The sequence below is a fragment of the Aulostomus chinensis genome, chromosome 13 (assembly GCF_037954235.1).
Source record: "Aulostomus chinensis isolate RoL2024-O1b breed Wild chromosome 13, RoL_Achi_v1.0, whole genome shotgun sequence".
Classification (NCBI taxonomy): domain Eukaryota; kingdom Metazoa; phylum Chordata; class Actinopteri; order Syngnathiformes; family Aulostomidae; genus Aulostomus; species Aulostomus chinensis.
Window position 1 is genome coordinate 15,210,791 of NC_141332.1, and position 25,859 is coordinate 15,236,649.

General features: G+C 44.9%; 1 protein-coding gene, 1 long non-coding RNA gene and 2 pseudogenes across 6 annotated transcripts in view; 3 read left to right on the top strand and 1 right to left on the bottom strand.

The window, feature by feature from the left end:
* LOC147251059 (uncharacterized) overlaps positions 1 to 25,859 on the bottom strand; it is a 168,987-nt gene that overhangs the window by 68,949 nt on the left and 74,179 nt on the right. Inside the window, exon 2 of the long non-coding RNA XR_015118884.1 lies at positions 15,697 to 15,747. This is a non-coding gene — a long non-coding RNA (uncharacterized LOC147251059). The remainder of the gene's footprint in view (positions 1 to 15,696; positions 15,748 to 25,859) is intronic.
* Positions 1 to 25,859, top strand: part of LOC147251074 (protocadherin alpha-13-like) — a 145,749-nt gene that overhangs the window by 17,185 nt on the left and 102,705 nt on the right. The window contains exon 1 of one of the 5 annotated variants that reach the window (XM_086221598.1): positions 305 to 2,876. The exons of 3 other annotated variants lie outside the window; for them this stretch is intronic. In XM_086221598.1, coding sequence (XP_086077724.1) covers positions 525 to 2,876 — 2,352 coding nt within the window. In that variant the 5' untranslated portion in view covers positions 305 to 524. Of the gene's footprint in view, positions 1 to 304; positions 2,877 to 7,132; positions 9,633 to 25,859 lie in introns of those variants that run through there. One more of the 5 variants, XM_086221595.1, reaches the window with a different exon arrangement.
* LOC147251077 (protocadherin alpha-8 pseudogene) lies at positions 3,743 to 6,307 on the top strand (annotated as a pseudogene).
* Positions 11,161 to 15,075, top strand: LOC147251078 (protocadherin alpha-3 pseudogene; annotated as a pseudogene).

Sequence of the window (25,859 nt, forward strand, 5' to 3'; positions counted from 1 at the left end):
CCCGTCACTGAAATGATTTACTCTGATTTCCAAGTATAAGTTTACAAAATATAACTCTTAAATCAAACCAATAACCAGGTCTTCTCAGTGATAACTCTCGAATTGTGTAAATCTCTTCCCTCCAGAGTTTCTGTACAACTCCATCTGTATTCAGATCAAGCTACGAGAGAGCGCAGTCTCGTTGTCTAATAGGAGTCCTCTCACTGTTGTGAGTTGGCCGAGCAAGTAGTTTCTGTCCCATGTGTTGCTTTCTTCTTCTTCTGTGGTGCAGTGGAGGTTTGAGATCGCATGGTGTCAGTGTAGTTGTTGCAGTCAGCGCTGAGGACGCAGACGCAGCTCTTCTGTTCCACCTCCTGACCGCCCAAACAACTCCGCGTCACCAGAGATGCAATTGCTTCGCGCTGCCTTTGTGTCGTCTCTTGTCGTCGTGTTCGTGGTGGTAGAAAGAGGATGAACGTTTCAGACACAGACATGGACCTAGCGTGATTTGTGTGTGACGGGTTCCTGATCTTCTCTGCTTAATCATGGAACAAAGAAGATCCGAGAGACGAGGGGCGAGTTTGATCGGCTGCCTGGTTGCTGTGCTGGTGTGGAGGGTCGCCTCGGCACAAATAAGATATTCAGTTTCGGAGGACGTTAACAAAGGGACGGTTGTTGGCAATATAGCGAAAGATTTGGGACTAGATAGAAACACGTTGAAGGAAAGGAAGTATCGCATTGTTACAAGTAAGCCCGATCCGCTTTTTTATGTGAATCAGGACGACGGCGTCCTGTATGTGAGCCGGAACATCGACAGAGAGGCGGTGTGCGAGCGGAGCAGCTCATGCCTGATCAACCTGAAGACGGTGCTGGAAAACCCGCTGGAGGTGCACTATGTTGCAGTTGAAATTCAGGACATAAACGATCATTCTCCAACTTTTCAAGAGAAAGAGAAAATACTGGAGATTTCCGAGTCTTTTTTACCGGGAACACGAATTCCTCTTGAACCCGCACGGGACCCGGACAGCGGTCCTTTCTCTGTCCAACACTATAAACTCAGCCCCAGCGACCACTTCCGTTTGGAGGTGAAAGATAAAGGCGATGATGGAAAAATCCCACTATTAATTGTACAAAAAGCTTTAGATAGAGAGGCAGCGGGAAGCCATTCGTTAGTGCTGACGGCTCTGGACGGAGGGAAACCTCCGAGATCAGGTGACATGAAGATTCTAGTCAACGTTTTAGATGTGAACGATAACGCGCCTGTTTTCTCTAAAGATGTTTATTCAGTGATGCTCGATGAAAACGCTCCGTTAGGAACAACAGTCATTCAAGTGAATGCGACTGATTCAGATGAAGGTGCGAACGGAGAAGTCGTTTATTCCTTCAGCAGCATTTTCAATCGTAGATTATTAAAGCTTTTTGACATCAATCCATCCACAGGTGAAATTATCGTGAAAGGTTTGATAGACTATGAGGAAAAAGACAGATACGAAATTGAAATTCAAGCGTCAGACAAAAGTCTAGCTCCTATGTCAGCCCACAAAAGCGTCATTATCAAGGTGGTTGACGTAAATGACAACGCACCTGAGATCGAAGTGACGTCATTTGCCAGCTCAGTCCCTGAGGATTCCAGACCTGGAACTACAGTTGCTCTGATCAGTGTCAATGACTTGGACTCTGGTCTGAATGGAAAAGTTCTTTGCGCCGTAGATGAAGATGTTCCTTTTACTTTGTCACCATCACTACAAGACAAAATGTACTCACTAGTAACTAAATCAGCTCTGGACAGAGAGAAGCAGCATGGATATGAGCTGACAATTGTAGCAAGAGATGCTGGTCAGCCTCCGTTATCATCTGAGAGGACAATAAGTGTTGTGGTGGCAGATGTGAATGACAACAGTCCCGAGTTTTTACTCAGTCCCTATACTTTCTATGTCCCTGAAGGCAACGACGCAGGAGCCTCTGTCTTCTCTGTTAAAGCTTTTGATCGAGATGAGAATGAAAATGCTGTGATTTCCTATCACATCTTAAGAGATGGAAGAGATGAGAATAAACTGGCTTCCTTCCTGAGTATAAACAGTGAAACTGGAGACATTTCAGCTCTGAGGAGTTTTGACTTTGAGACCCTGAAAACGTTCCAGTTCCAAGTGGTGGCCTCAGATTCTGGATCTCCTTCGCTGAGCAGCAACGTGACAGTGAAGGTGTTCATTCTGGATCAGAACGACAATGCTCCAGTCATCCTGTATCCAGTCAGCTCCAACGGTTCTGCTGAAGGTGTGGAGGAGATTCCCCGCAATGTCAACGTAGGACACTTGGTGACTAAAGTGCGAGCCTATGACGCTGATATAGGATATAACGGCTGGTTGCTGTTTTCACTGCAGGAAGTGAGTGAGCACAGTCTCTTTGCTTTGGACCGCTACACAGGACAGATCAGGACACTGCGCTCATTCACAGAGACAGACGAGGCTGAGCAGAAACTCATCATACTGGTCAAAGACAATGGCAACGTCTCCCTGTCAGCAACAGCGACTGTGCTGCTGAAAGTTGTGGAGCCCAAAGAGGCTTTTGCTGCTTCTGATCTTCAGAGCTCAGCTAAAGTTGAGGAGGACAGTCACGTGACCTTTTACCTGATGATCACTTTGGGCTCCGTCTCTCTGCTTTTCCTCATCAGCATGGTGGTGCTGATAGCAATGCAGTGCTCCAAGAGCACAGACTACACTTCCAAATACCTCCAAGACGCTAATTATGATGGCACGCTGTGTCACAGCATCCAGTACAGATCAGGAGACAAACGCTACATGTTAGTGGGGCCCAGGATGAGTATAGGATCTACTATAGTCCCGGGCAGCCACGCCAACACTCTGGTGCTGCCTGACAGGAGGAGAGTAACTGATGAGGTAAGGAATAATTTCCCAAAAAAAATCACATTTGCAAATTCATCATTGTGCATCCCTGTGGCCTTTCAATATCTTTAGAAGGTATGACATTGTGTCCTGCTCTGTCTATTCGAGTTTGTCTGTGAGCATTTTTTGTAATTATTCTGATTTTTGACTGACAGCATGCAGCTGGGGAGTGTGTGTTTGTTTTGGTAAAAGAGTATTGCTTTGAGCAACAGAGATCTATAATGTTTGTCTTTGTCATTTCTTAACATTTCACTCTGGCAATGTTACAAAAACAGATGGACTTGACCATGAACCACAATGCCTTATGCGTATTTGGATGAGGTTTAAACAAATATGTGATACTTGAGTTTACTGCATCGACATGCTGCCATCCTGACCAAACCCTCATTCAGAGGAGTTCCTATCAGACACAACACTGTAAAACATAAACCAGCAGACAGGAGGAGAGGGACGCGTTCACCACCAGCTGGTGACGCTCCATCAGTGTTCTCTGCGCTGTCTGTGGTGCTAACTGTGTTTGCTCACCCGAGCTCCGAAGTTGAAGTTTATATACACACGACTTGGTGTTTCAAGTCATGTGATTTAATCATAATAAGGAAACATGTTCCCAGACATTGGCTCGATGCACCTGCTGACTTCAAGCAAACCTGATCCTGACGCATATCTGACGGATAATTCGGGTTCAGACTGAAGTTCTTCAGCTGCTTTAAACAGGTGAGAAACAGCGTCGTGCTCCTGTTGTCTGACGATGGCTTTCGGTTTCCTGCAATGAGCCGTTAGATCGCTAGGTGTCAGTGTAATCGCGCACGTCAGCCACGTCATGTGATTGAAGTCACCGTATTCTGGTTCCACCTCCTGAGTGGGTCCTCCGCTCGGCGTGAGCTCAGTCGGTTCTCCGCTTTCGGTTGCCTGGTAAATTTTCAGTTTGTGCCCTCACATCGGTGACTGCAGGAAGAGGATGAACCTTTTCGTACATCGTGTCCTCGCATTCTATCCTTGTTTCGTGGATTTGTTCTTGTGAATGGTGACTGCTCATTCCGGGTTGAGCCATGGAACAAAGGCGATACGAGAGGCGGAACGGAAGAGGGTGTCTGCTCGGCTGCGTGGCTGTGCTGTTGTGGACTGTGACTTCGGCACAATTGAGATATTCAGTCTCGGAGGGAGTTAACGAAGGAACTGCGGTTGGAAATATCGCGAAAGACCTTGGATTAGAGAGAAGCTCGCTCAAAGAAAGGAAATACCGGATCGTTTCCAGTGGCGGAGACCCGCTTTTTCATGTGAATCAGAACGACGGCGTCCTGTATGTGAGCCGCAAGATAGACAGAGAGGAGGTGTGCGCGCAGAGCAGTACGTGTTTAGTTAATCTGAAAACTGTGCTGGAAAACCCGCTGGAGGTTCACTACGTAGGGGTCGAGGTCCTGGATGTAAACGATCATTCTCCCAGTTTCCAGGAGAAAGAGAAGATGTTGGAAATATACGAGTCTGTTATTCCGGGAGCGCGTTTCCAGCTCAAACCCTCACATGATCTAGACAGTGGTCAGTTCTCCGTGCAGCACTATAAACTGAGCCACAACGATCACTTCCGTTTGGAGGTTCGAGACAGGGGAGAAGATGGGAAAATACCGATATTAGTTTTGCAAAAAATGTTGGATAGAGAGGCAGCAGGAAGCCATTCATTAGTGCTCACGGCTCTGGACGGGGGGAAGCCTCCGCGATCAGGTGACATGAATATTTCAATAACTGTCCTTGATGTAAATGATAACGCCCCCATTTTTTCTAAGGACATTTACACTGTCACACTCTCTGAAAATGCTGCAGTAGGCACACCGGTTGTTCAGGTGAATGCAACCGATCGAGATGACGGTCCTAACGGAGAAGTCGTTTACTCATTCGGTAACAGTGTGAGTCATCGTTTGTTCAAGCTGTTCAACATCAACCCAACGACAGGAGAAATCACAGTCAGCGGCCCTATAGACTACGAGGAGAAGGATAACTATGAAATAGAGATTCAAGCGTCAGATAAAGGTCTCCCTCCTCTGACGACTGAAAAAAACGTCATTATCAAGGTGGTTGACATAAATGACAACGCACCTGAGATCGAAGTGACGTCATTTTCCAGCTCAGTCCCTGAGGATTCCAGACCTGGAACTACAGTTGCTCTGATCAGTGTCAATGACTTGGACTCTGGTCTGAATGGAAAAGTTCTTTGCTCCGTAGATGAAGATGTTCCTTTTACTTTGTCACCATCACTACAAGACAAAATGTACTCACTAGTAACTAAATCAGCTCTGGACAGAGAGAAGCAGCATGGATATGAGCTGACAATTGTAGCAAGAGATGCTGGTCAGCCTCCGTTATCATCTGAGAGGACAATAAGTGTTGTGGTGGCAGATGTGAATGACAACAGTCCCGAGTTTTTACTCAGTCTCTATACTTTCTATGTCCCTGAAGGCAACGACGCAGGAGCCTCTGTCTTCTCTGTTAAAGCTTTTGATCGAGATGAGAATGAAAATGCTGTGATTTCCTATCACATCTTAAGAGATGGAAGAGATGAGAATAAACTGGCTTCCTTCCTGAGTATAAACAGTGAAACTGGAGACATTTCAGCTCTGAGGAGTTTTGACTTTGAGACCCTGAAAACGTTCCAGTTCCAAGTGGTGGCCTCAGATTCTGGATCTCCTTCACTGAGCAGCAACGTGACAGTGAAGGTGTTCATTCTGGATCAGAACGACAACGCTCCAGTCATCCTGTATCCAGTCAGCTCCAACGGTTCTGCTGAAGGTGTGGAGGAGATTCCCCGCAATGTCAACGCAGGACACTTGGTGACTAAAGTGCGAGCCTATGATGCTGATATAGGATATAACGGCTGGTTGCTGTTTTCACTGCAGGAAGTGAGTGAGCACAGTCTCTTTGCTTTGGACCGCTACACAGGACAGATCAGGACACTGCGCTCATTCACAGAGACAGACGAGGCTGAGCAGAAACTCATCATACTGGTCAAAGACAATGGCAACGTCTCCCTGTCAGCCACAGCAACTGTGCTGCTGAAAGTTGTGGAGCCCAAAGAGGCTTTTGCTGCTTCTGATCTTCAGAGCTCAGCTAAAGTTGAGGAGGACAGTCACGTGACTTTTTACCTGATGATCACTTTGGGCTCCGTCTCTCTGCTTTTCCTCATCAGCATGGTGGTGCTGATAGCAATGCAGTGCTCCAAGAGCACAGACTACACTTCCAAATACCTCCAAGACGCTAATTATGATGGCACGCTGTGTCACAGCATCCAGTACAGATCAGGAGACAAACGCTACATGTTAGTGGGGCCCAGGATGAGTATAGGATCTACTATAGTCCCGGGCAGCCACGCCAACACTCTGGTGCTGCCTGACAGGAGGAGAACTTCTGAGGAGGTAGGATGCAAACTTGGCTAATTTATGTGAGTGGTATTGGTCATTTGTCTGGTTATCAATTAATTCAGCGTATGGACTTCTGCTTTTTGATTGTTTTGTTTTATGACGTGGATTTTAGAGTTAGCACACGTGTGTCATCTCACTTGATTTCATCTGCAAGTTTGGACTCTGGTCTTTCTAAGCAAAAGAGTTATTGGAACAACAGATGCAGGTTTGGCAACACTCCATGTTTGATGTTTGTCTTACTCTGAATGACAAAGCATATTAAATTTTTTTTCCCCCAACTTTTGCAAAATTTGGAACATTGTGTACGTTTGAGCAGACAGATCCTCATATATGAGGCTTCTATGTTGTCCTCCATGTGTATGCAGGCCCACTTGTTGCTGAGTCATCACTCACTGGCACAGCCACTGTCCATGGTGCTGAAAAACCCGGCTCTCTGCCCTGTTTATGTTTGTGAGAATTCTCAAACCAGGTCGCTTCAGTAAACACCGAAGTTTTTTATATAAATACCAATTTGAGGGAATTCAAGGTTGTAAAGCAGAAGCGTCTGATAGTCTTAGATGTTTTGGTGCCTCCTACATTCACTTACAAGAGGATGAGGTTTTCGTTTTCGTCTCCGCTAAACGAGGCGTCTCCTCTCACAATATCTACTCAGTTAAGCGTTCTTCTTGTTTTGTTACTCTACAAGTGTGAAAATGGTGAGTGTAACTGTAGTGAGCATTGAGCTCGCATGGTGTCAGTGTATTGGCATGATAACGGTTTGTGTCGTCACTGCATGCTGGATCCACCTCTTCAGCGCAGCCACAGTTCAGTTGGTAACTGGCGGAGTCGCTCGTCTTTTTGCTGCTCCCTTCTGGAAATTTAGCTCCGCATTTTGACGTATTTGAAAAGGCTGTGAGCGTGAACGACTCCTGATTTATTGCGAAAATTTCGGACAAGACGATGATTGATTCTGCCAGGGATAAGTGACGTTTTATTTGTCATGATGAAACAAAGAGGACGCGAGGCAACAAGAGCGCGAGGATGGTGGCTCGGCTACGTGGTTGCGGGGCTTTTGTGGAGCGTGACATCGGCGCAGCTGAGATATTCAGTCTCTGAGGAGGTCAAGGAAGGAACTGCGGTCGGCAATGTTGCAAAAGATTTGGGATTAGATAAGAGCAGGTTGAGGGAAAGAAAGTACCGGATTGTCTCGAGTAGACCGGAACCTCTTTTTCATCTCGATCAGAACGACGGCGTCCTGTACGTAAACAGGAAGATTGACAGAGAGGAGGTATGTGAGAGGAGCAGTACTTGTCTACTGAATCTAAAAACCGTGCTCGAAAACCCGCTGGAGGTTCACTATGTTGGAGTTGATGTCCTGGATGTGAACGATCATTCTCCCAGTTTCCCAGAGAAAGAAAAAACGCTGGAGATTTCAGAGTCGGTGTTGCCCGGAGTGAGAATTCCGCTGAAAGCCGCACGGGACCCGGACAGCGGTCCTTTCTCTGTCCAACACTATAAACTCAGCCCCAGCGACCACTTCCGTTTGGAGGTTAAAGATAAAGGCGATGATGGAAAAATCCCACTATTAATTGTGCAAAAAGCTTTAGATAGAGAGGCAGCGGGAAGCCATTCGTTAGTGCTGACGGCTCTGGACGGAGGGAAACCTCCGAGATCAGGTGACATGAAGATTCTAGTCAACGTTTTAGATGTGAACGATAACGCGCCTGTTTTCTCTAAAGATGTTTATTCAGTGATGCTCGATGAAAACGCTCCGTCAGGAACAACAGTCATTCAAGTGAATGCGACTGATTCAGATGAAGGTGCGAACGGAGAAGTCGTTTATTCCTTCAGTAACAGTGTGAGTCAGAGATTATTAAAGATTTTTGATATGAATCCAGCCACAGGCGAAATAACGGTGAAAGGTTTGATAGACTATGAGGAAAAAGACAGATACGAAATTGAAATTAGAGCAATGGATAGAGCTCTGGCTCCTCTGACGACTGAAAAAAGCGTCATTATCAAGGTGGTTGACGTAAATGACAACGCACCTGAGATCGAAGTGACGTCATTTTCCAGCTCAGTCCCTGAGGATTCCAGACCTGGAACTACAGTTGCTCTGATCAGTGTCAATGACTTGGACTCTGGTCTGAATGGAAAAGTTCTTTGCTCCGTAGATGAAGATGTTCCTTTTACTTTGTCACCATCACTACAAGACAAAATGTACTCACTAGTAACTAAATCAGCTCTGGACAGAGAGAAGCAGCATGGATATGAGCTGACAATTGTAGCAAGAGATGCTGGTCAGCCTCCGTTATCATCTGAGAGGACAATAAGTGTTGTGGTGGCAGATGTGAATGACAACAGTCCCGAGTTTTTACTCAGTCCCTATACTTTCTATGTCCCTGAAGGCAACGACGCAGGAGCCTCTGTCTTCTCTGTTAAAGCTTTTGATCGAGATGAGAATGAAAATGCTGTGATTTCCTATCACATCTTAAGAGATGGAAGAGATGAGAATAAACTGGCTTCCTTCCTGAGTATAAACAGTGAAACTGGAGACATTTCAGCTCTGAGGAGTTTTGACTTTGAGACCCTGAAAACGTTCCAGTTCCAAGTGGTGGCCTCAGATTCTGGATCTCCTTCACTGAGCAGCAACGTGACAGTGAAGGTGTTCATTCTGGATCAGAACGACAACGCTCCCGTCATCCTGTATCCAGTCAGCTCCAACGGTTCTGCTGAAGGTGTGGAGGAGATTCCCCGCAATGTCAACGTAGGACACTTGGTGACTAAAGTGCGAGCCTATGACGCTGATATAGGATATAACGGCTGGTTGCTGTTTTCACTGCAGGAAGTGAGTGAGCACAGTCTCTTTGCTTTGGACCGCTACACAGGACAGATCAGGACACTGCGCTCATTCACAGAGACAGACGAGGCTGAGCAGAAACTCATCATACTGGTCAAAGACAATGGCAACGTCTCCCTGTCAGCAACAGCGACTGTGCTGCTGAAAGTTGTGGAGCCCAAAGAGGCTTTTGCTGCTTCTGATCTTCAGAGCTCAGCGAAAGTTGAGGAGGACAGTCACGTGACCTTTTACCTGATGATCACTTTGGGCTCCGTCTCTCTGCTTTTCCTCATCAGCATGGTGGTGCTGATAGCAATGCAGTGCTCCAAGAGCACAGACTACACTTCCAAATACCTCCAAGACGCTAATTATGATGGCACGCTGTGTCACAGCATCCAGTACAGATCAGGAGACAAACGCTACATGTTAGTGGGGCCCAGGATGAGTATAGGATCTACTATAGTCCCGGGCAGCCACGCCAACACTCTGGTGCTGCCTGACAGGAGGAGAACTTCTGAGGAGGTAGGATAGTTTTTTAATGAAAACTTTGTTCCTAATGCTTGTAGTGTATTATTTTTTTTTTTTTTATAAATCGGACAAATTCTGGGGCTGCACGGTGGTGCAGTGGTTCGTACTGTGGCCTCACAGCAAGAAGGTTACGGGTTCGAGTCCAGGCTTGGGCGCGGGATCTTTCTGTGTGGAGTTTGCATGTTCTCCCCGTGCCTGCGTGGGTTCTCTCCAGAACTCCGGCTTCCTCCCACCGTCCAAAGACATGCAATTTGCGGTCTAGGCTAATTGATACTCTAAAATTGACCGTAGGTCAGAATGTGAGTGTGAATGGCTGTTCATCTCTGTATGTTGACCCTGCGATGGACTGGCGACCTGTCCAGGGTGAACCCCGCCTCTCGCCCGTAGATGCTGGGATAGGCTCCAGCCCCCCCCCCCCCCCCGCGACCCGTGATCCTTACAACGATGGATGGATGGACAAATTCTGCGAATTGCCCATATTGCCCATTGACTTGTTTCAGCATCTATGTTTTTTCTGTATCTGTACTCTTGAGTAGTGCGACTGAGTCTCACTTTTAATTTAGTTCTTGAGATTTCTCAGCAAAAATGTTTGGCTACTGTAACAACAGTATGTAAAATGTTTTTCATGCCACCTCCTTGCTCTACATATTACAGTGTATTTTTGATTAATCGTAACCTTTCTGATATGGTGAGCATTTGCAAAATTAGTCAGACTTGAATATTGTTTTATTTCATGGGATACCTGCAATTTAAAATACACAGAGAAATCAGTGAAATCCCCCTTGTGGCAACTCGTAAAATTCGCCGCTCACTCTGGATGCTGACAATCTGCAAATAAGCTAACCATGCTCAGTTATCACACCTGGACACATTCATCTATGAATTATCGTGTTATTTTGACCTTATCAAGACTTTACTTTTCAGAATGCACATGTGAGATGATTCTACATTTCAGGAAATAGCATAATAACCACTTGTTGCATTATAAAGATGCGGTCACATCATGGGTGGCGTCCGTGCTGGTGATATTTTAGGCCTGTTTGCCAGTCGGGTCAAATTCATGGAAGTCATTTCTAATAATTTAATTTAAAGCTGAATATCGTTCGAGATGGCATCATATTTATCTGCTTATCCATACCACATGTTGTTGATGGGCTGCTTGTGCGTGTGTGTTTGCGTGATCATCTTCAAAGATGAAGGGTTTGTGTGAAAGAGTCACTTCTTATACTTCTGGGCGCCGTTGCAAGCGTCGCTGTCCGCGGTGCTGAATGAACGGCAGCCACGACATTTGAATCGTTCCAGAATTGAATACTTGGAACTGCAGCTTCTGAGAGAGAACGATGATGAGGGGGGAACTCTCTGTGACTCCACTCACTTGACTATGAAAGTGATGTGACTCGTCTCCTCCTTCATCGACTGCTGGCCTAGCAGGCTGCGTCGTGTGTTCAGAGTGATCCGGTAGTTCCCGGCAGGTGAATCCTAACTATTTCGTGGATCAGAGGTTGTACCAACATTCTCAGTCGCATGGTGTCGGTATAAGGGCGAATAGTGCCTCCACATTGTTTCGTCATCACCAGTAGGTCCATCACTGCCTCTCCTCATCTGGTAAAAGCTGCTCTGAAGCATCTCCAGTTCTGGCTTGGCAATGGAGCGCGGATCGCAAAGGAATAAGGGGGGTTGTCATTTTTTGACTATTCTATTGTAGACCGCGGATTTTGGCTTTTTTTATTTCTCTGTACGCGATGGAGCAAAGCAGACGTCTGCGGGTGTGGATAAAGCGATGGACATGCGTCGCCTACGTGGTGGTGGCTTTGTTCCCGTGTCGGAGCGAAGCCTCAGCTCAGATCAGGTATTCTATCTCCGAAGAGGTGAAAGTCGGAGCTGCTGTTGGAAACATCGCGAAAGATTTGGGTTTAGAGAAAACAACGCTGAAAGCTCGAGACTACCGTATTGTTGGCGGTTCAGCTGAGCCGCTTTTCCATGTGAATGCGGACGACGGGATCCTGTATGTGAGCAGGAAGGTGGACCGAGAGGAGATCTGCGAACGAGGCAACGCGTGTGTAATAAACCTTAAAACCGTGCTGGAAAATCCTTTGGAAATTCATTACGTGGCCATAGAAGTGGTGGATGTAAACGATCACTCCCCTGTCTTCCCAGAAAGAGAGAAACGCCTGGAGATATTTGAATCCACGTCACCGGGAGCGAGGTTCCAGCTCCAACCTGCTCGCGATCCGGACGCGGGCCAGTTTTCTGTTCAGCAGTATAAACTCAGCCACAATGATCACTTCCGTCTGGAAATTACCGAGCGAGGCGAAGACCGTAAGATGCCCGTTTTAATTCTGCAAAAGCAATTAGACCGGGAGGCTCTGAGGCAACACAAGCTTCTGCTGACGGCTGTCGACGGCGGCAGACCGGCGAGGTCCGGAACACTAGAAATAGTGATCGAGGTGCTCGACGTTAATGACAACTCGCCAGTTTTTACCAAAGACATTTACTCAGCTGAATTAAATGAAAACGCGGCGCCTGGTACGTTAGTTCTCCAGGTGAATGCCACAGATCTGGATGAAGGTGCGAACGGAGACATCATTTACTCATTTGGTAAAGACGCGGATACACATTTGCATGAATTGTTTAGCATTGATCCCATGACTGGCCAAATTCAAGTGATTGGTATGATCGATTATGAGGAAAAGGACAGCTATGAAATTGATATCCAGGCTTCAGATAAGGGCGCCATTCCTCTGACCACCGAAAAGTTTGTAAAAATAAAAGTCAGAGACGTGAACGACAATCCCCCAGAGATCGAGATTACCTCGTTCTCAAAATCAGTCCCGGAGGATTCTAGAGTTGGAACAACTGTAGCTCTGATAAGCGTTAATGATTTGGACTCGGGCCTCAACGGAAAGGTTTCCTGCTTCATACGCGAGGACGTTCCTTTCTCCGTATCTCCGTCCCTGCAAGACAACATGTACGCAATCGTGACGAAATCCCTCCTGGACAGAGAGGAAACGTCTTTCTATGAACTTACAGTTGTCGCAAAGGACACCGGCGAGCCGTCGCTCTCTTCTGAAAAGATGATCAGTGTGATTGTGTCAGACGTGAACGACAACAGACCACAGTTTTTACACAGCCCTTACACTTTTTATATCACTGAGAACAACGGCCTCTCGGCTCCTGTATTCTCAGTCAGGGCGTCTGATCTTGATGATGGTGATAATGCGCATATTTCCTATCACATTCCGAGAGACAATAGTGGTGACAGTGTTGGTGTGTTTTTAAATATTAACTCTGAAACCGGAGACATAATGGCGCTGAAAAGTTTTGACTTTGAGACCCTGAAAACGTTCCAGTTCCGAGTGGTGGCCTCGGATTCTGGATCTCCGTCGCTGAGCAGCAACGTGACAGTGAAGGTGTTCATTCTGGATCAGAACGACAACGCTCCCGTCATCCTGTATCCAGTCAGCTCCAACGGTTCTGCTGAAGGTGTGGAGGAGATTCCCCGCAATGTCAACGTAGGACACTTGGTGACTAAAGTGCGAGCCTATGACGCTGATATAGGATATAACGGCTGGTTGCTGTTTTCACTGCAGGAAGTGAGTGAGCACAGTCTCTTTGCTTTGGACCGCTACACAGGACAGATCAGGACACTGCGCTCATTCACAGAGACGGACGAGGCTGAGCAGAAACTCATCATACTGGTCAAAGACAATGGCAACGTCTCCCTGTCAGCAACAGCGACTGTGCTGCTGAAAGTTGTGGAGCCCAAAGAGGCTTTTGCTGCTTCTGATCTTCAGAGCTCAGCTAAAGTTGAGGAGGACAGTCACGTGACCTTTTACCTGATCATCACTTTGGGCTCCGTCTCTCTGCTTTTCCTCATCAGCATGGTGGTGCTGATAGCAATGCAGTGCTCCAAGAGCACAGACTACACTTCCAAATACCTCCAAGACGCTAATTATGATGGCACGCTGTGTCACAGCATCCAGTACAGATCAGGAGACAAACGCTACATGTTAGTGGGGCCCAGGATGAGTATAGGATCTACTATAGTCCCGGGCAGCCACGCCAACACTCTGGTGCTGCCTGACAGGAGAGGAGCATCAGGAGAGGTAAGACCTCATTTCATCTGTAACTTAGTCATTACTGTCTTAAAGGAAACTGCAATTATCTGACAGTGGTTTACAGCTTCTGCTGCTGTCCGTGGTGCTGAATTCTGTTTGTTGTTATTTGTAAACGAGTTTTGGTGCATTGTAGGCGCTGTACGCTGCTCTGGGATGTGATATGTTGATTTTAGAGTTGTTGTTTATTATTGGGTCTAACATGAGCATGCGCAGGAAGTTTCGTCGTTTGACACCATGGCGTTGATATCAGTTTATTGCGGTGAACTAATTTTCCTCTTGAGTTCATACAAACCATTGTGAACATGGATGCGGATTAGAGACCCTCAAATGAAAAGTTTTATTTTTGTTCATATCTTCTTGGACTCTGGTGGGTCTAGCCAAGCCGGCACTAGGGTGCTCTCTGATAGGAGGAGTGTAACTCAAATGATATGACCATCATTTTATAAAACTATAGGTTAGACTGCCTATTTTATTGATTACTTGGGTTGTAATTGTCAAAACATTATCATTCATTATTCTGGTATCTTGTCCATTTATCCTGAACTCGTGAGGTTCGGTGTTTTTGTCGTATTCATGCATATTCAGCTGAAAGTGTAAAGTTAAAAACTGCAATATTCACGAAAAATGTTAGCCTTTTAAAGTCACATGTGCATTATGAGGTCTGCTCGCATGGTGTCACTGCTTGTGTAAATGAAAGACTCACACGAACGCTGTGCGTCACTCTAGTTTGGTGCTGAACGCAGCGCAGAGCGCACTTGTGCTTTAGGGCGATGGCGTCAAATCTCGGCTTCCTTCCTTCTTTTTTCTCATGTCGGTTCATTGTTGTTTAGAATATTTCCTCCTGACAGGTGCAGACTAACGTTTGATTTTTTTTTCAACGGATAGTCGTCTTTTATTCCAAAATGTCGCGGCGAGGACAGCGTGCCTGGCTGGAGCGCCTGCTTGTTCTCATTGTTTCTCTGGATTTCACTTGTACTGTAACGTATGCACAGCTCCGGTACTCCGTTCCAGAAGAGCTTGCGGACGGTGCTGTCGTTGGGAATATTGCGAAAGATTTAGGGCTGGATCCGGTCGCACTGAACGCTCGAGGGTTCCGCATCGTGTCTGGATCGACTGAACCCCTGTTTCTGTTAGACAACAATGGCATCTTACTTGTCAACCGGAAAATAGACCGAGAGGAGGTGTGCGAACGGATCAGTAGCTGCATTATCAACGTCAAGACGGTCGTGGAGAACCCGTTAGAGGTGCATTACGTCGCCATCGAGGTTTTGGATGTAAACGACCATGCCCCCACCTTCCCGGAAACGAGACGCGTTTAGAGATATCAGAGTCCGCTTTACCCGGAGCTCGATTTCCACTCCAGAGCGCCCGGGATCCAGACAGTAACACGTTTTCTATTCAGTCATATAAGCTGAGTCAGAACGATCATTTTCGCCTGGAGGTTAAAGATAGAGGAGAAGACGGAAAAATTCCTGTTTTGTATTTACATAAAGCTCTGGACAAAGAAACTGCAAGAAGTCATAGATTACTCCTGACAGCTGTTGATGGAGGAAAACCTGCTCGGTCCGGGACTGTTGAAATTATTATTAATGTTCTAGATGTAAATGACAATATGCCAGTTTTTACTAAAGACTCGTATGTTGCCACGCTGAATGAAAATACGCCTATTGGCACAATTGTCATACAAGTAAACGCTACAGACTTAGATGACGGTTCAAACGGAGAGGTGGTTTATTCGTTTGGCAATAATGTCAACAATAAATTGCTGAAACTTTTTGACGTTGATACTAATACAGGGGAGATTATTGTTAAAGGCCTAATAGATTTTGAAGTAAAAGACAAATATGAAATGGATATAAAAGCCTCTGATAAAGGACCGGTCCCCCTAGCAACAGAAAAAAGTGTTAAAATAACTATTGTGGACCTGAATGACAACGCACCTGAGATCGAGGTCATGTCCTTTTCAAGTGCGATCCCCGAGGACTCCAAACCTGGAACAACAGTGGCATTGATAAGTGTTAATGACAAGGATTCAGGTTTAAACGGAAAAGTGATCTGTTACATAAGTGAGGATGTTCCCTTCACACTTACACCCTCTGTACAAGACAATATGTTCGCTATCGTCACCAAATCTCAGCTGGACAGAGAACATCAGTCCAAGTATGATGTCACCATAGTTGCTAAAGATGCTGGTGAACCACCTTTGTCCTCACACAAGATGATGAGTGTGACAGTGTCGGACGCGAATGACAACAGCCCAGAGTTTTTCATGAATCCGTATACTTTCTATATCACGGAGAACAATGTCGCAGGAGCCTTTTTATTTTCAGTGAGTGCTAATGATTGTGACGAGGGGGATAATGCTCTCATATCTTATAACGTTGTGAGAAGTGAGCATCAACATGAAACAATAACATCATTTCTAAATATAAATCCTGAAACTGGAGACATTTCAGCTCTGAAGAGTTTTGACTTTGAGACCCTGAAAACGTTCCAGTTCCACGTGGTGGCCTCAGATTCTGGATCTCCTTCACTGAGCAGCAACGTGACAGTGAAGGTGTTCATTCTGGATCAGAACGACAACGCTCCCGTCATCCTGTATCCAGTCAGCTCCAACGGTTCTGCTGAAGGTGTGGAGGAGATTCCCCGCAATGTCAACGCAGGACACTTGGTGACTAAAGTGCGAGCCTATGACGCTGATATAGGATATAACGGCTGGTTGCTGTTTTCACTGCAGGAAGTGAGTGAGCACAGTCTCTTTGCTTTGGACCGCTACACAGGACAGATCAGGACACTGCGCTCATTCACAGAGACAGACGAGGCTGAGCAGAAACTCATCATACTGGTCAAAGACAATGGCAACGTCTCCCTGTCAGCAACAGCGACTGTGCTGCTGAAAGTTGTGGAGCCCAAAGAGGCTTTTGCTGCTTCTGATCTTCAGAGCTCAGCGAAAGTTGAGGAGGACAGTCACGTGACTTTTTACCTGATGATCACTTTGGGCTCCGTCTCTCTGCTTTTCCTCATCAGCATGGTGGTGCTGATAGCAATGCAGTGCTCCAAGAGCACAGACTACACTTCCAAATACCTCCAAGACGCTAATTATGATGGCACGCTGTGTCACAGCATCCAGTACAGATCAGGAGACAAACGCTACATGTTAGTGGGGCCCAGGATGAGTATAGGATCTACTATAGTCCCGGGCAGCCACGCCAACACTCTGGTGCTGCCTGACAGGAGAGGAGCATCAGGAGAGGTAAGAAAGGTCACTCATTTTGTTGTGGTCATGTTGTTCTTACTGCTTTAAGTGAGCTTTAGTTTAGCAAGACAGAAGTGAATCACAGATGGAAATAAGGAGGTGTGCTTTGTTGCAAAACTACTGGTTTAAGGTGTTGCATCACAGGTGGTTTTATGTTGAGTAAATGATTGACAAAAATGCAGTTAGAAGTTTTTATGTTCACGCTGCAGTGGTTATGAGTACAGTAGAAAGTTAAGATGATCAAGTTATGAGGAGAAGTGTGATCGCGCGGCTTGAATTAACACTGAAAAGGCACGGGTTTAACTGACTGGTTTACTCCTGCGATGTAAGGAAATGTCTAGGTTGGGTTTGTTTATTTCTGTCGTCAGTTTCTTTTGAGATTGTTAGTTAATCTTTGATGCATTGCAAGTCAAAATTCTAAAAGATGTCTCCAAGAGACTGTGGTCACTGCTGGTGCCCAGGCTGTTAGGAAGAGCCTGCATGTGTATATCTACAATTCTACAATACCTGTGTACCTCCTGGCCTTAAACCATGACAACAGTCACGGCAGCATTTATGTGTGTGTGTGTTTATATGTACTGCTACATGTGTGTGTGTGAAGAGCCAGACGGAGCTATTTCAGGTGTGTGCATGTTAATTGTACATGTGGTATGATAGACCATGAATGGCTGAAATATGACAGTAAGAGTGGGAGAGAGAGCCTGCAGCTGGTGTGCAGTGACTCACAATTTCACAACCAGTCAGGTGTGTGTGTGTGTGTGGGGGGGGGGGGGGGGGCTGTGCTACTTTGATTCGGCTGAATGAAAAAAAAAGAAACATTATTTTGAATGTAATTTTTATGTTGTTATTTGAATTGTATAAACCAATACATCCACAGTGTAGGAGCTTCTCCCCCCCCCCCCCCCCCCTTTCTGTCTGATTCAAAATAGGTCACATGTGTGGAGGTCTACATGCTAGGCTTCTGGGCGGATTCTCTACCGAACACCGTGTGTTGCCCATAGCAACGCACAAGGACATCCACCTCTCTGAGTCTACTGGTTTCCACAGACTAGCATCCACTCAACAGTCTTAGCAACAGCAGCGGAAGAGGATGAGGGAGGGGATAGAGGGAGCAGGAGAAGAGGGGGGAGGGGGAGGTTTTTTCATGCCTCCACGATTGACGTTTAACAATTTTAATGAAAATGGGTTTATTTAGACACACATGGATTGTGTCAACACTAGTCATCAGAGAGCAGATGGTGCAGATATGGAAACAATCGTGAAGGCAGCAATGGCTGAGCTCATAATTAGATATTTTATGGTATAGAGATAATCGTTTCTCGCTGAAACTGGGTCAGCCTTAGGTTTCCTACATTGAAAATGACAGCAAGAAAAACAAACTCTCTTGCTCCATGTTTGCTTTATTGAAAAATGTAATGTGATTTCAATTTTTTTTTGACCTACTGAACAGCAAGGTTGGAGTATGATTGCAGGGGGAGAAAGGATGGATTCAGTCAGTGTTGTTCCAGATTTAAAGGAAGGCAGCAACTCCATGTTTTAAAGAAGAACCTGTACATTTTTTTCTCTATAGTTCTAGTACTGCGTGTGTGTGTGTGTGTGTGTGTGTGTGTGTGTGTGTGTGTGTGTGTGTCTCCGCGCGCTTTTCTGATTATGTGCTGAGCATGTGAGTGTGTGAAATAGAAAGCGGGCGAGGGCATTATGTGTTCTGGAGTGCTAAGCTGTGCCTGGACAGCAGATGCCCCCATAAGATTTATTGATGTGATTAAAAATGAGTGAGTGATGTCAGTGGAACACATCGGTTGTTTTCACTTACAGTATGAGCTCGGTGAGAAAAGAGTCACTGCACCTTTATGATTACTTTGTCCTTGAATGGGTGGGCGTAAACAGCAGTGGATGAATTATAGCTTGTGGCGTGAGCTGCATTCATACTGGGATGAAGTGGGATATTTGGGTGGATGATGCTCTTGATTCAAACACACACATACACACACACACACACTTTGTCTTCTATCCTGCTTTTTTGTAAACATTATTATTTTTGTGTTCTCTGGCCGGGGGTGTGGCTATGTGCTCCAGTGGCTTTGTCTGTCTGCTTGGCTGGCTCAGCAGATCTGTGCAATTGTGTTTGCATGTGTCTGCATTAAACATCTTCTCCAGTGCAACGACCTTTGCGTTGTGTGTCTGTTGTCTTTCTTAAATGGGTGAGAGCATTTCCCTCATTAAGTTGTATTAGGAGTCATCAGGAGAGAGGATGAGGTAAATGTCAGGGGGAGAGATTCGGAGAAGAGTGTGAATGAGCTTCAGAAAGTGTCCTAACTGGAGTGCTTGCTTCTCTCCATTCCTATATTTAGTAAATACAAAATTTTCCACCCTTGTCTTTCCTTTTTTACTCGTGATGCAAGTATCCTCTTTTCCTCCATTTCCCACATTTCATGTAAACCTTTAAAAATCAGCTTTACTCATTGATCTCATTTCACAGCTCCCCACATGTCCTTTCTTGTGTTTAATTCTGCAATATGTACATGAATAAAATACCATTCCCTGCAGTACTACCCTGCTTTTCCTTCCTCTGCGTTTGCAGCCGCCTTCCCCTCTACTCACTTTCTACTCCTTCCTCACCCTCCATATTGGTATCACTCACAGTTTCCCCCCTCCCCCAACATGCTCTTGAACTCCTTCTCCCGCTTCTATGTGCACGTCCTTCGTTCCCGCTTTCATACTCCTTCCTATACCCTGTACCCCCCTGACATTTTCTGTCTTTCTTCCCTCTATCTTCTCTCTGGATTCTGCCACATGCTCTTAAGCTTGCATGTTGCTGTGCCTCATGCCTGTAGGGCCACGGCTGCGGATGCTGCATGTGCTGTTGTGTGTCAGTAGGGCACATTCTCTCTTTTTGCTCCAGCTTTGCTGTAGGATGGCTGCGCTCATATTGAGGTCAGCAGCAGTGATGGTAATCTAATTTACACAAGCAGTTGGGTACAACAAAAACAGCAACGATCCTTATGTATACACTTGAAGCAGGCACACTCTGTCCTCTTCCGTGCAGTAGCGCTTTGCACCTACTTATATACATCTAACCCACCTGACTGAGAGGCAGACAGCAACAGTAGACAGACCAGACAGCCATTTTGAAAATATAAACAAACCAAAATCTCTTACTGTCAGCTACACATTAACAAGTGTTGGATACTGAGATTGAGCTATTGTCTTTAAAAAAAAGATGATTATTGCTCAATATGATGCAGGCTGTGAGCTTCAGGCACTGATGTTAATTTTAACTGTCTCCTTTTATCTGTCCCTTTCTCTATTTTTGTGTCTTGCAAACTCTAAGTCCCAAAGTATTCTGCCTGCTTTCCTTTTTATCCTTTTTTCTTTCTATTTTATTTCCATCCCCCAAGTTTTGTCTGTCTTTAAGCCTTTAGGTCAGTTATTTAAAGTCATTCATCCAACAGTTAGACTCAATCATCACTGGGATAAGCCCTCCCTCTCCTTGATGATTCGATTTGTTCTCTTTTCTCTCTGCTTTTTATATTGATTACCCATCTCTCTCCAGCATTTCTCAGGTTGGCTGGATAAAAGGCATTTTATCGTAACTTCACACTGTCTGTCCCTTGACAAACATCATCAGCCCTGCCCAAAAATTTCTTGCTGCCCACTATTTTGCTGCTCTGGTTATATAAAAAAAAAGGTTGATGCGTGTGGTTCAGGTGAAGAAGCGGCAGCAATGCTGTCTGTTGTTGTAGTTGTATTTGATGTTGTTTTACAAAGATTTTGCATTCTCAGAGAAACTACAGCACTGTTTGGAAAGAAGCTGTTCTTCTGCAAAGTAAATGAGTTCCTCTTTGCTGCCTGGCGTTTCTCTATCACATGTAGAGGAGTTATCCAGAATTAGAATGTGGGAATTTATCTCAAGAAAGGCTTGGACAATACTGTCACAAATGACTTGTGCTTATAATCCATGCATCATTTTTGGAACCATTTTTACGGGAGGGATGCTACGGCCTGTTTTGTTTTGGAAGTTTCTGGCTCTATTAGCAGACTGACAAGCCCCTGCTGGCTTGTGACCTGAGCCTTTATGTGGCGAGTCTGTTTGCTTTCCTCCCCTCCCTCCCACTCTCATTCTCCACCATGCAGCAGCAGCACCATCACTTTTAGTACACTGTAGAAACAAGGAACAGTTGGAACATTTCAACCCTGTTGTATCCCTAATGAGAGCATTAGAGCTAACACAACATTCAGCTTCTCACTGATAGTGTAAAATTAGTAAAGGAAATATCCCTGGTTCTCCTAAACTGTCACAGCACATGAATAGTGTTGAGGTCTGGCTGTGCAAAATCACGCTGTTCTTTGAAGAACAACTGCAGTTGCCTGTCTTGAACAATGTTTTTTTAATGTTGTGCTGTGCTCGTCTTTGTCCTCTACAACCATGCTGGTTACATCACAACGCCATATTCCTTACTTCTGTGTCACTGAACATTGATTTTTTTGCTTTTATTTTTAATCAGTCGTCACCAGTTGAAAAGGTTGACTGGAGAGTTTTTCCACGAATGAAGCTAATGTGGATATATGGAAGTAGAAACTAGGATGGTTTCTTGAACCCTTTTACAACATTCTAACTATTAGTAGTTAAATACTTTCTGTCTTAAGTTATCGTGCATAAGCGTGGCACATAAACTGCATGCCAGGCGGTTTATGTGGGCTGCTGCTCTCCCCTGCGTGCTCAAGTGAGGGATTTGTTTTCATCCCATTCAGGTGACTTTGTGCTCGTGAAGCAGGAGGTTGTCACTGCCAACGTCAGCAAGCACGGCCACTGCTGCAGTGCAGCTCATAGAGTATTTGGTCAATAAACTACTTTAACATCCCTGTGTAGTGCGATACTTTCAACACGCAGTGGCAGACGAGGGGTGGACAACAAACCGATGATGTGCCACTCCCTGTGATATAGCATTTACATTTTTCTGATTTTCCTGTTAAGTTTGATGTATCTACATATCTTTAAAATTCTGTATGTGAATAAACAGTGTAATTTTCCCTATAAGAAGGGCTCCTTTTCCACAAATGACTCTCTTGAGTGTGGTCACTATTCTTCATTTTGCTCGTACAGAGCAGAGAATCGTCTCTTTTGTCGTGCTGACTATTAGACAGTGAGTAGTAACAACACAGCATGCAGATGTGCTATATTTTTTAGCGTTGCCTCTGGGCTGACAGGGCAGAGTCAGTGGACCAATGCATTTCATCGTGGGCTGTATTCACAGCTGTGGGCCAAGACTCCTTGGCAGAGCTCCTTTAGCTCTTGTCATTTGTCCCAGAACACGCAGGGACTGATTCATAGCCATGAGTGGCTTTGATGTGAATTGGACAAGGCTCGTCACTACTCATCAGTATATGGGTCAAACCTGGTTCCTCCATGTTGATAAGGAAACGGTTCTATCCAACTTGACCTGGTTTAATGTTGTAATACAGTCTCTTATTAGTATATTAGTCTTTTTTAAATGTGCATTCTCTTTCTCAGACTGACCCCTTTCATACTGAATATTGTGTGCGTAGCTCTGACCCTTTCTCCTCGCCACCACTCGGTTATATAAGCCCTCAGTTTCATTATGTCTCAGCCCATTGACTCACGGCTGCATGGATGAGTGCTAGAGGTTGGACCTCATGTCACTTGAATCAAGGCACTGAGGCCTTTCCCTGTATGGCGGGGGGGGGGGGGGGATAGCAGCTCTATGAGCATTAGCAACACTGTTATCTTCATGTGACATTTTAAATCCCTGTTGGTTGGAATGTGCTGAGCTATGTTTACGTTATGTATTACTGAATCGACTTTGTATTTTGAGCACTAACACTACAACTCTACCCAATTCTACAATTTCATTTGGCAGATGCTTGTGTCCAAAGCCAAGCACAACACCAGCAAGAATTTAGACTGGAGGGAAAGCCTTCGTACACAATAATAACAAATAATAATAACAAAAGTGGTGCCACTTGTACGTTACTTTCTTTGTTTGTTTCAGAAAGTGCAGTTTGTCCTGTACTGTGTTTGAATCTTTTTTTCCTTTTTTTTTCACTGAGCTAACCAAGATCAGAACAGATGTGTGTCTGCACTGCTCTTGTCTGGCATCAGTGCTCATACAGCCAACAACATCTGCTGCTGTGCTTAGGTCATCATTGCACGCCTGCAGGATTGAACTGACTGAGGGGTCAGCACAAGGCTTTACGCAGGATAGTTTGCCATAAGGTAGAAAACTAGCAAAGACACAGTTGGTTTCACATCAACATGGCTTTCGCCTTGTTGCGGCCCTAAAGAGTAGCACAAGTGAAATGTTGTGATTTGAAGATTTAAGGGCTAGAGATTTTAATGAAAGTATAAATGGAGAGTAGAGGGGAATCCAGAGTCAGCTGGGTAAGAGGATTGCTTTCTTACAGCAACATCCTTGCACTGCTCACTGGGGTAGGTGGGGTGCAGCACCACAGCATGCTCGCCACTTGTCTGATGAATACCAGGTTGTATTTATTTCTGGCCGTGCAAGGATGGGATCAGATGTTGGCTGTTAGAGGGATCCGGTTTCTAGCTGCAGGGTTCATCTTTCCCCTGTGGCTATTTGCCCTTTCCATGCACTCCCACTAAACATCTTGGGTAAATACTTTGCTTTATTTTTCACGTGTATGTCTATTTCTACAAATATTGATATTAAGAAAACTTTTTAAAAAGTTTAAATTTCTGAAGAACATATCAATGGTAGCAACAAGGCAACAAAGGAAACTTTTCTTTTCTCTCTTTTCAGACTGAATGGACTGTTTCCTGTTTATAGGACTGTAAATAATCTAAACTTTAATATGACTTAATCTGATATGAGCGAAACCGAAGATGATTATAAATTTTTTTTTTTATTAAAAACTACTGATATGTGGTCAGAGAGCATTCAGCCTAATAGCCTATCTATTTATAGACATTTAATTGATCCGTTGTCTCACTCTGGGCTGTACAGTGCCACTCCACTGGTATCGCGTGAGTGAGTGTGTGTGTATGTGTGTGTGTGTGTGTGATAATATGAACTAACTTTAGTGGATAGAGAGAGAGATAAAGCCTCTCCATAATAAAACAGCCTCAGATATTTTATCTGTTCTCTCAGTAAAATATCCTGAATGCTGCTGGGTTTTTTTTTTTTGTGGTCATCTGAGTGTGAACCATGGAGCTGTTCTATGCAGTGGGTGAGTCACCTCAACCCACATGTAGCTTTTCATTTTGCGAAGTGGGTCTGCTGTGTTTATTTTTAGGCGAACCATCTGTCATGAAAAATTGAAGCAAGGACTTGTTCATTTGTGGGTTTGTGTTAGTATTGTTATATCTTGAAATTAGGGAGACCTGGCTTGTAACCCTTCACACTTGTTTATTTACCCTAATGTCGATCGCTAAATGTTCGTCCACATTTACCGCCATCTTCTCTTATGGGTGCAGAGTATGAATAAAACAATGAGACATGGGTGTGGAAGACGAGGGTGTTAATGCTGTAAGCCTGACTCATATCCCACTCTCTCCTCCCACCGAGCGCCTCTCGCCTCCCTTCCCCTGCCTTTGTTCTCATTATCAGTACCTCACTTTTCTTCCGGCCTCGTCTGCTTTCCCCTCTCATCTTCAGCTCTAACTTGCATCTCTCCGTTTGCTAGCCTGTGTTTTCCAATCCTCGCCTTTGTGATAATCTCGCCTCAATTTCATCCTTACACAAAGAATCTCTTCTCATTTTCTTCATCTCTCCCTCCTCCTCCTACACATCCTGATTTCCTCTGGCTCCCTCTCCCTCTTATGCCCCCTCCTGTTGCTCTGTGTGAATGCAAGCTGATAGAAAATGGCTGACACCTTTAGGAGGCTGCTGAAGCTGTTATTCATGATTTTGTGATGCTGATTCCTATTTTACTACGATGGTATAATACGTTCTCTTTTCCATCATGCCTCCCTCTCTATTTTTGCCACAGAGTAGCCTCCGCATTTACTTTACATCCTCTTTTTTTGTAGTGAGTGCAGTTGTGAGTATAGAGCTAAAGATGTAACAGCAGCTCTCTCTCAGTCAGGGGACTGAGGGAGAAGTAGTGAGATAGGAACCGATATACATACATATATAGATCAGTCTGGCTAAATTCAACCTCAGACTACAGTCACAGAGAAATGTATCTGCACCTGCTCTCACTCCACTGTGTGTGTGTGTGTTTTCCTTGTTGAACTCACTTGACTTTCAATACATTACCTGCAAACTTAGCACTAACAGACACAGTGAGACATGGTTTCATATTGTGTTGGCTCCTCAAATGTGGCCACTCATATGTCCATCTATCTATCTATCAATCTACAGTATCTAAATGATTTATGAATTTTCTTTTGATTTCTTGTGGTATTTATCATCTTTCAAACTGATATGAAGACCCAATTATATTTTCCAGCTTGTTTGAATGAAGGATAATTATTGTTTCAACTCAGGTTACTTATTCTAGTTCGAGGTTATTTGCTCCCTAAAACACCACATCGACCTTTTATATTAGATGAAAATAATTCATCTTGATACCAATAACCATATTTCTTAAGGTGATGTGTTTTATAATCATGAGTCTAGTCAAGCGTGTTGAACATGCATTGTCACTGACACTTTATTTACGGTGTTAATCTCATCCTACCTGAAGCTGAGTTCCTGCTTCACTTCCTTCTGTTTGATTATGGTGATCATGAGCTTCTCCTACTGAATCAGTGGAGTAGCGCTGCATAAACATGTGTGCATTGTTTGTGTTTCATTACATGGGGACCAAACTACAGTCTTACAACCATCTGCAAAACATTAGTTGCATTTATGTAATTCAAAG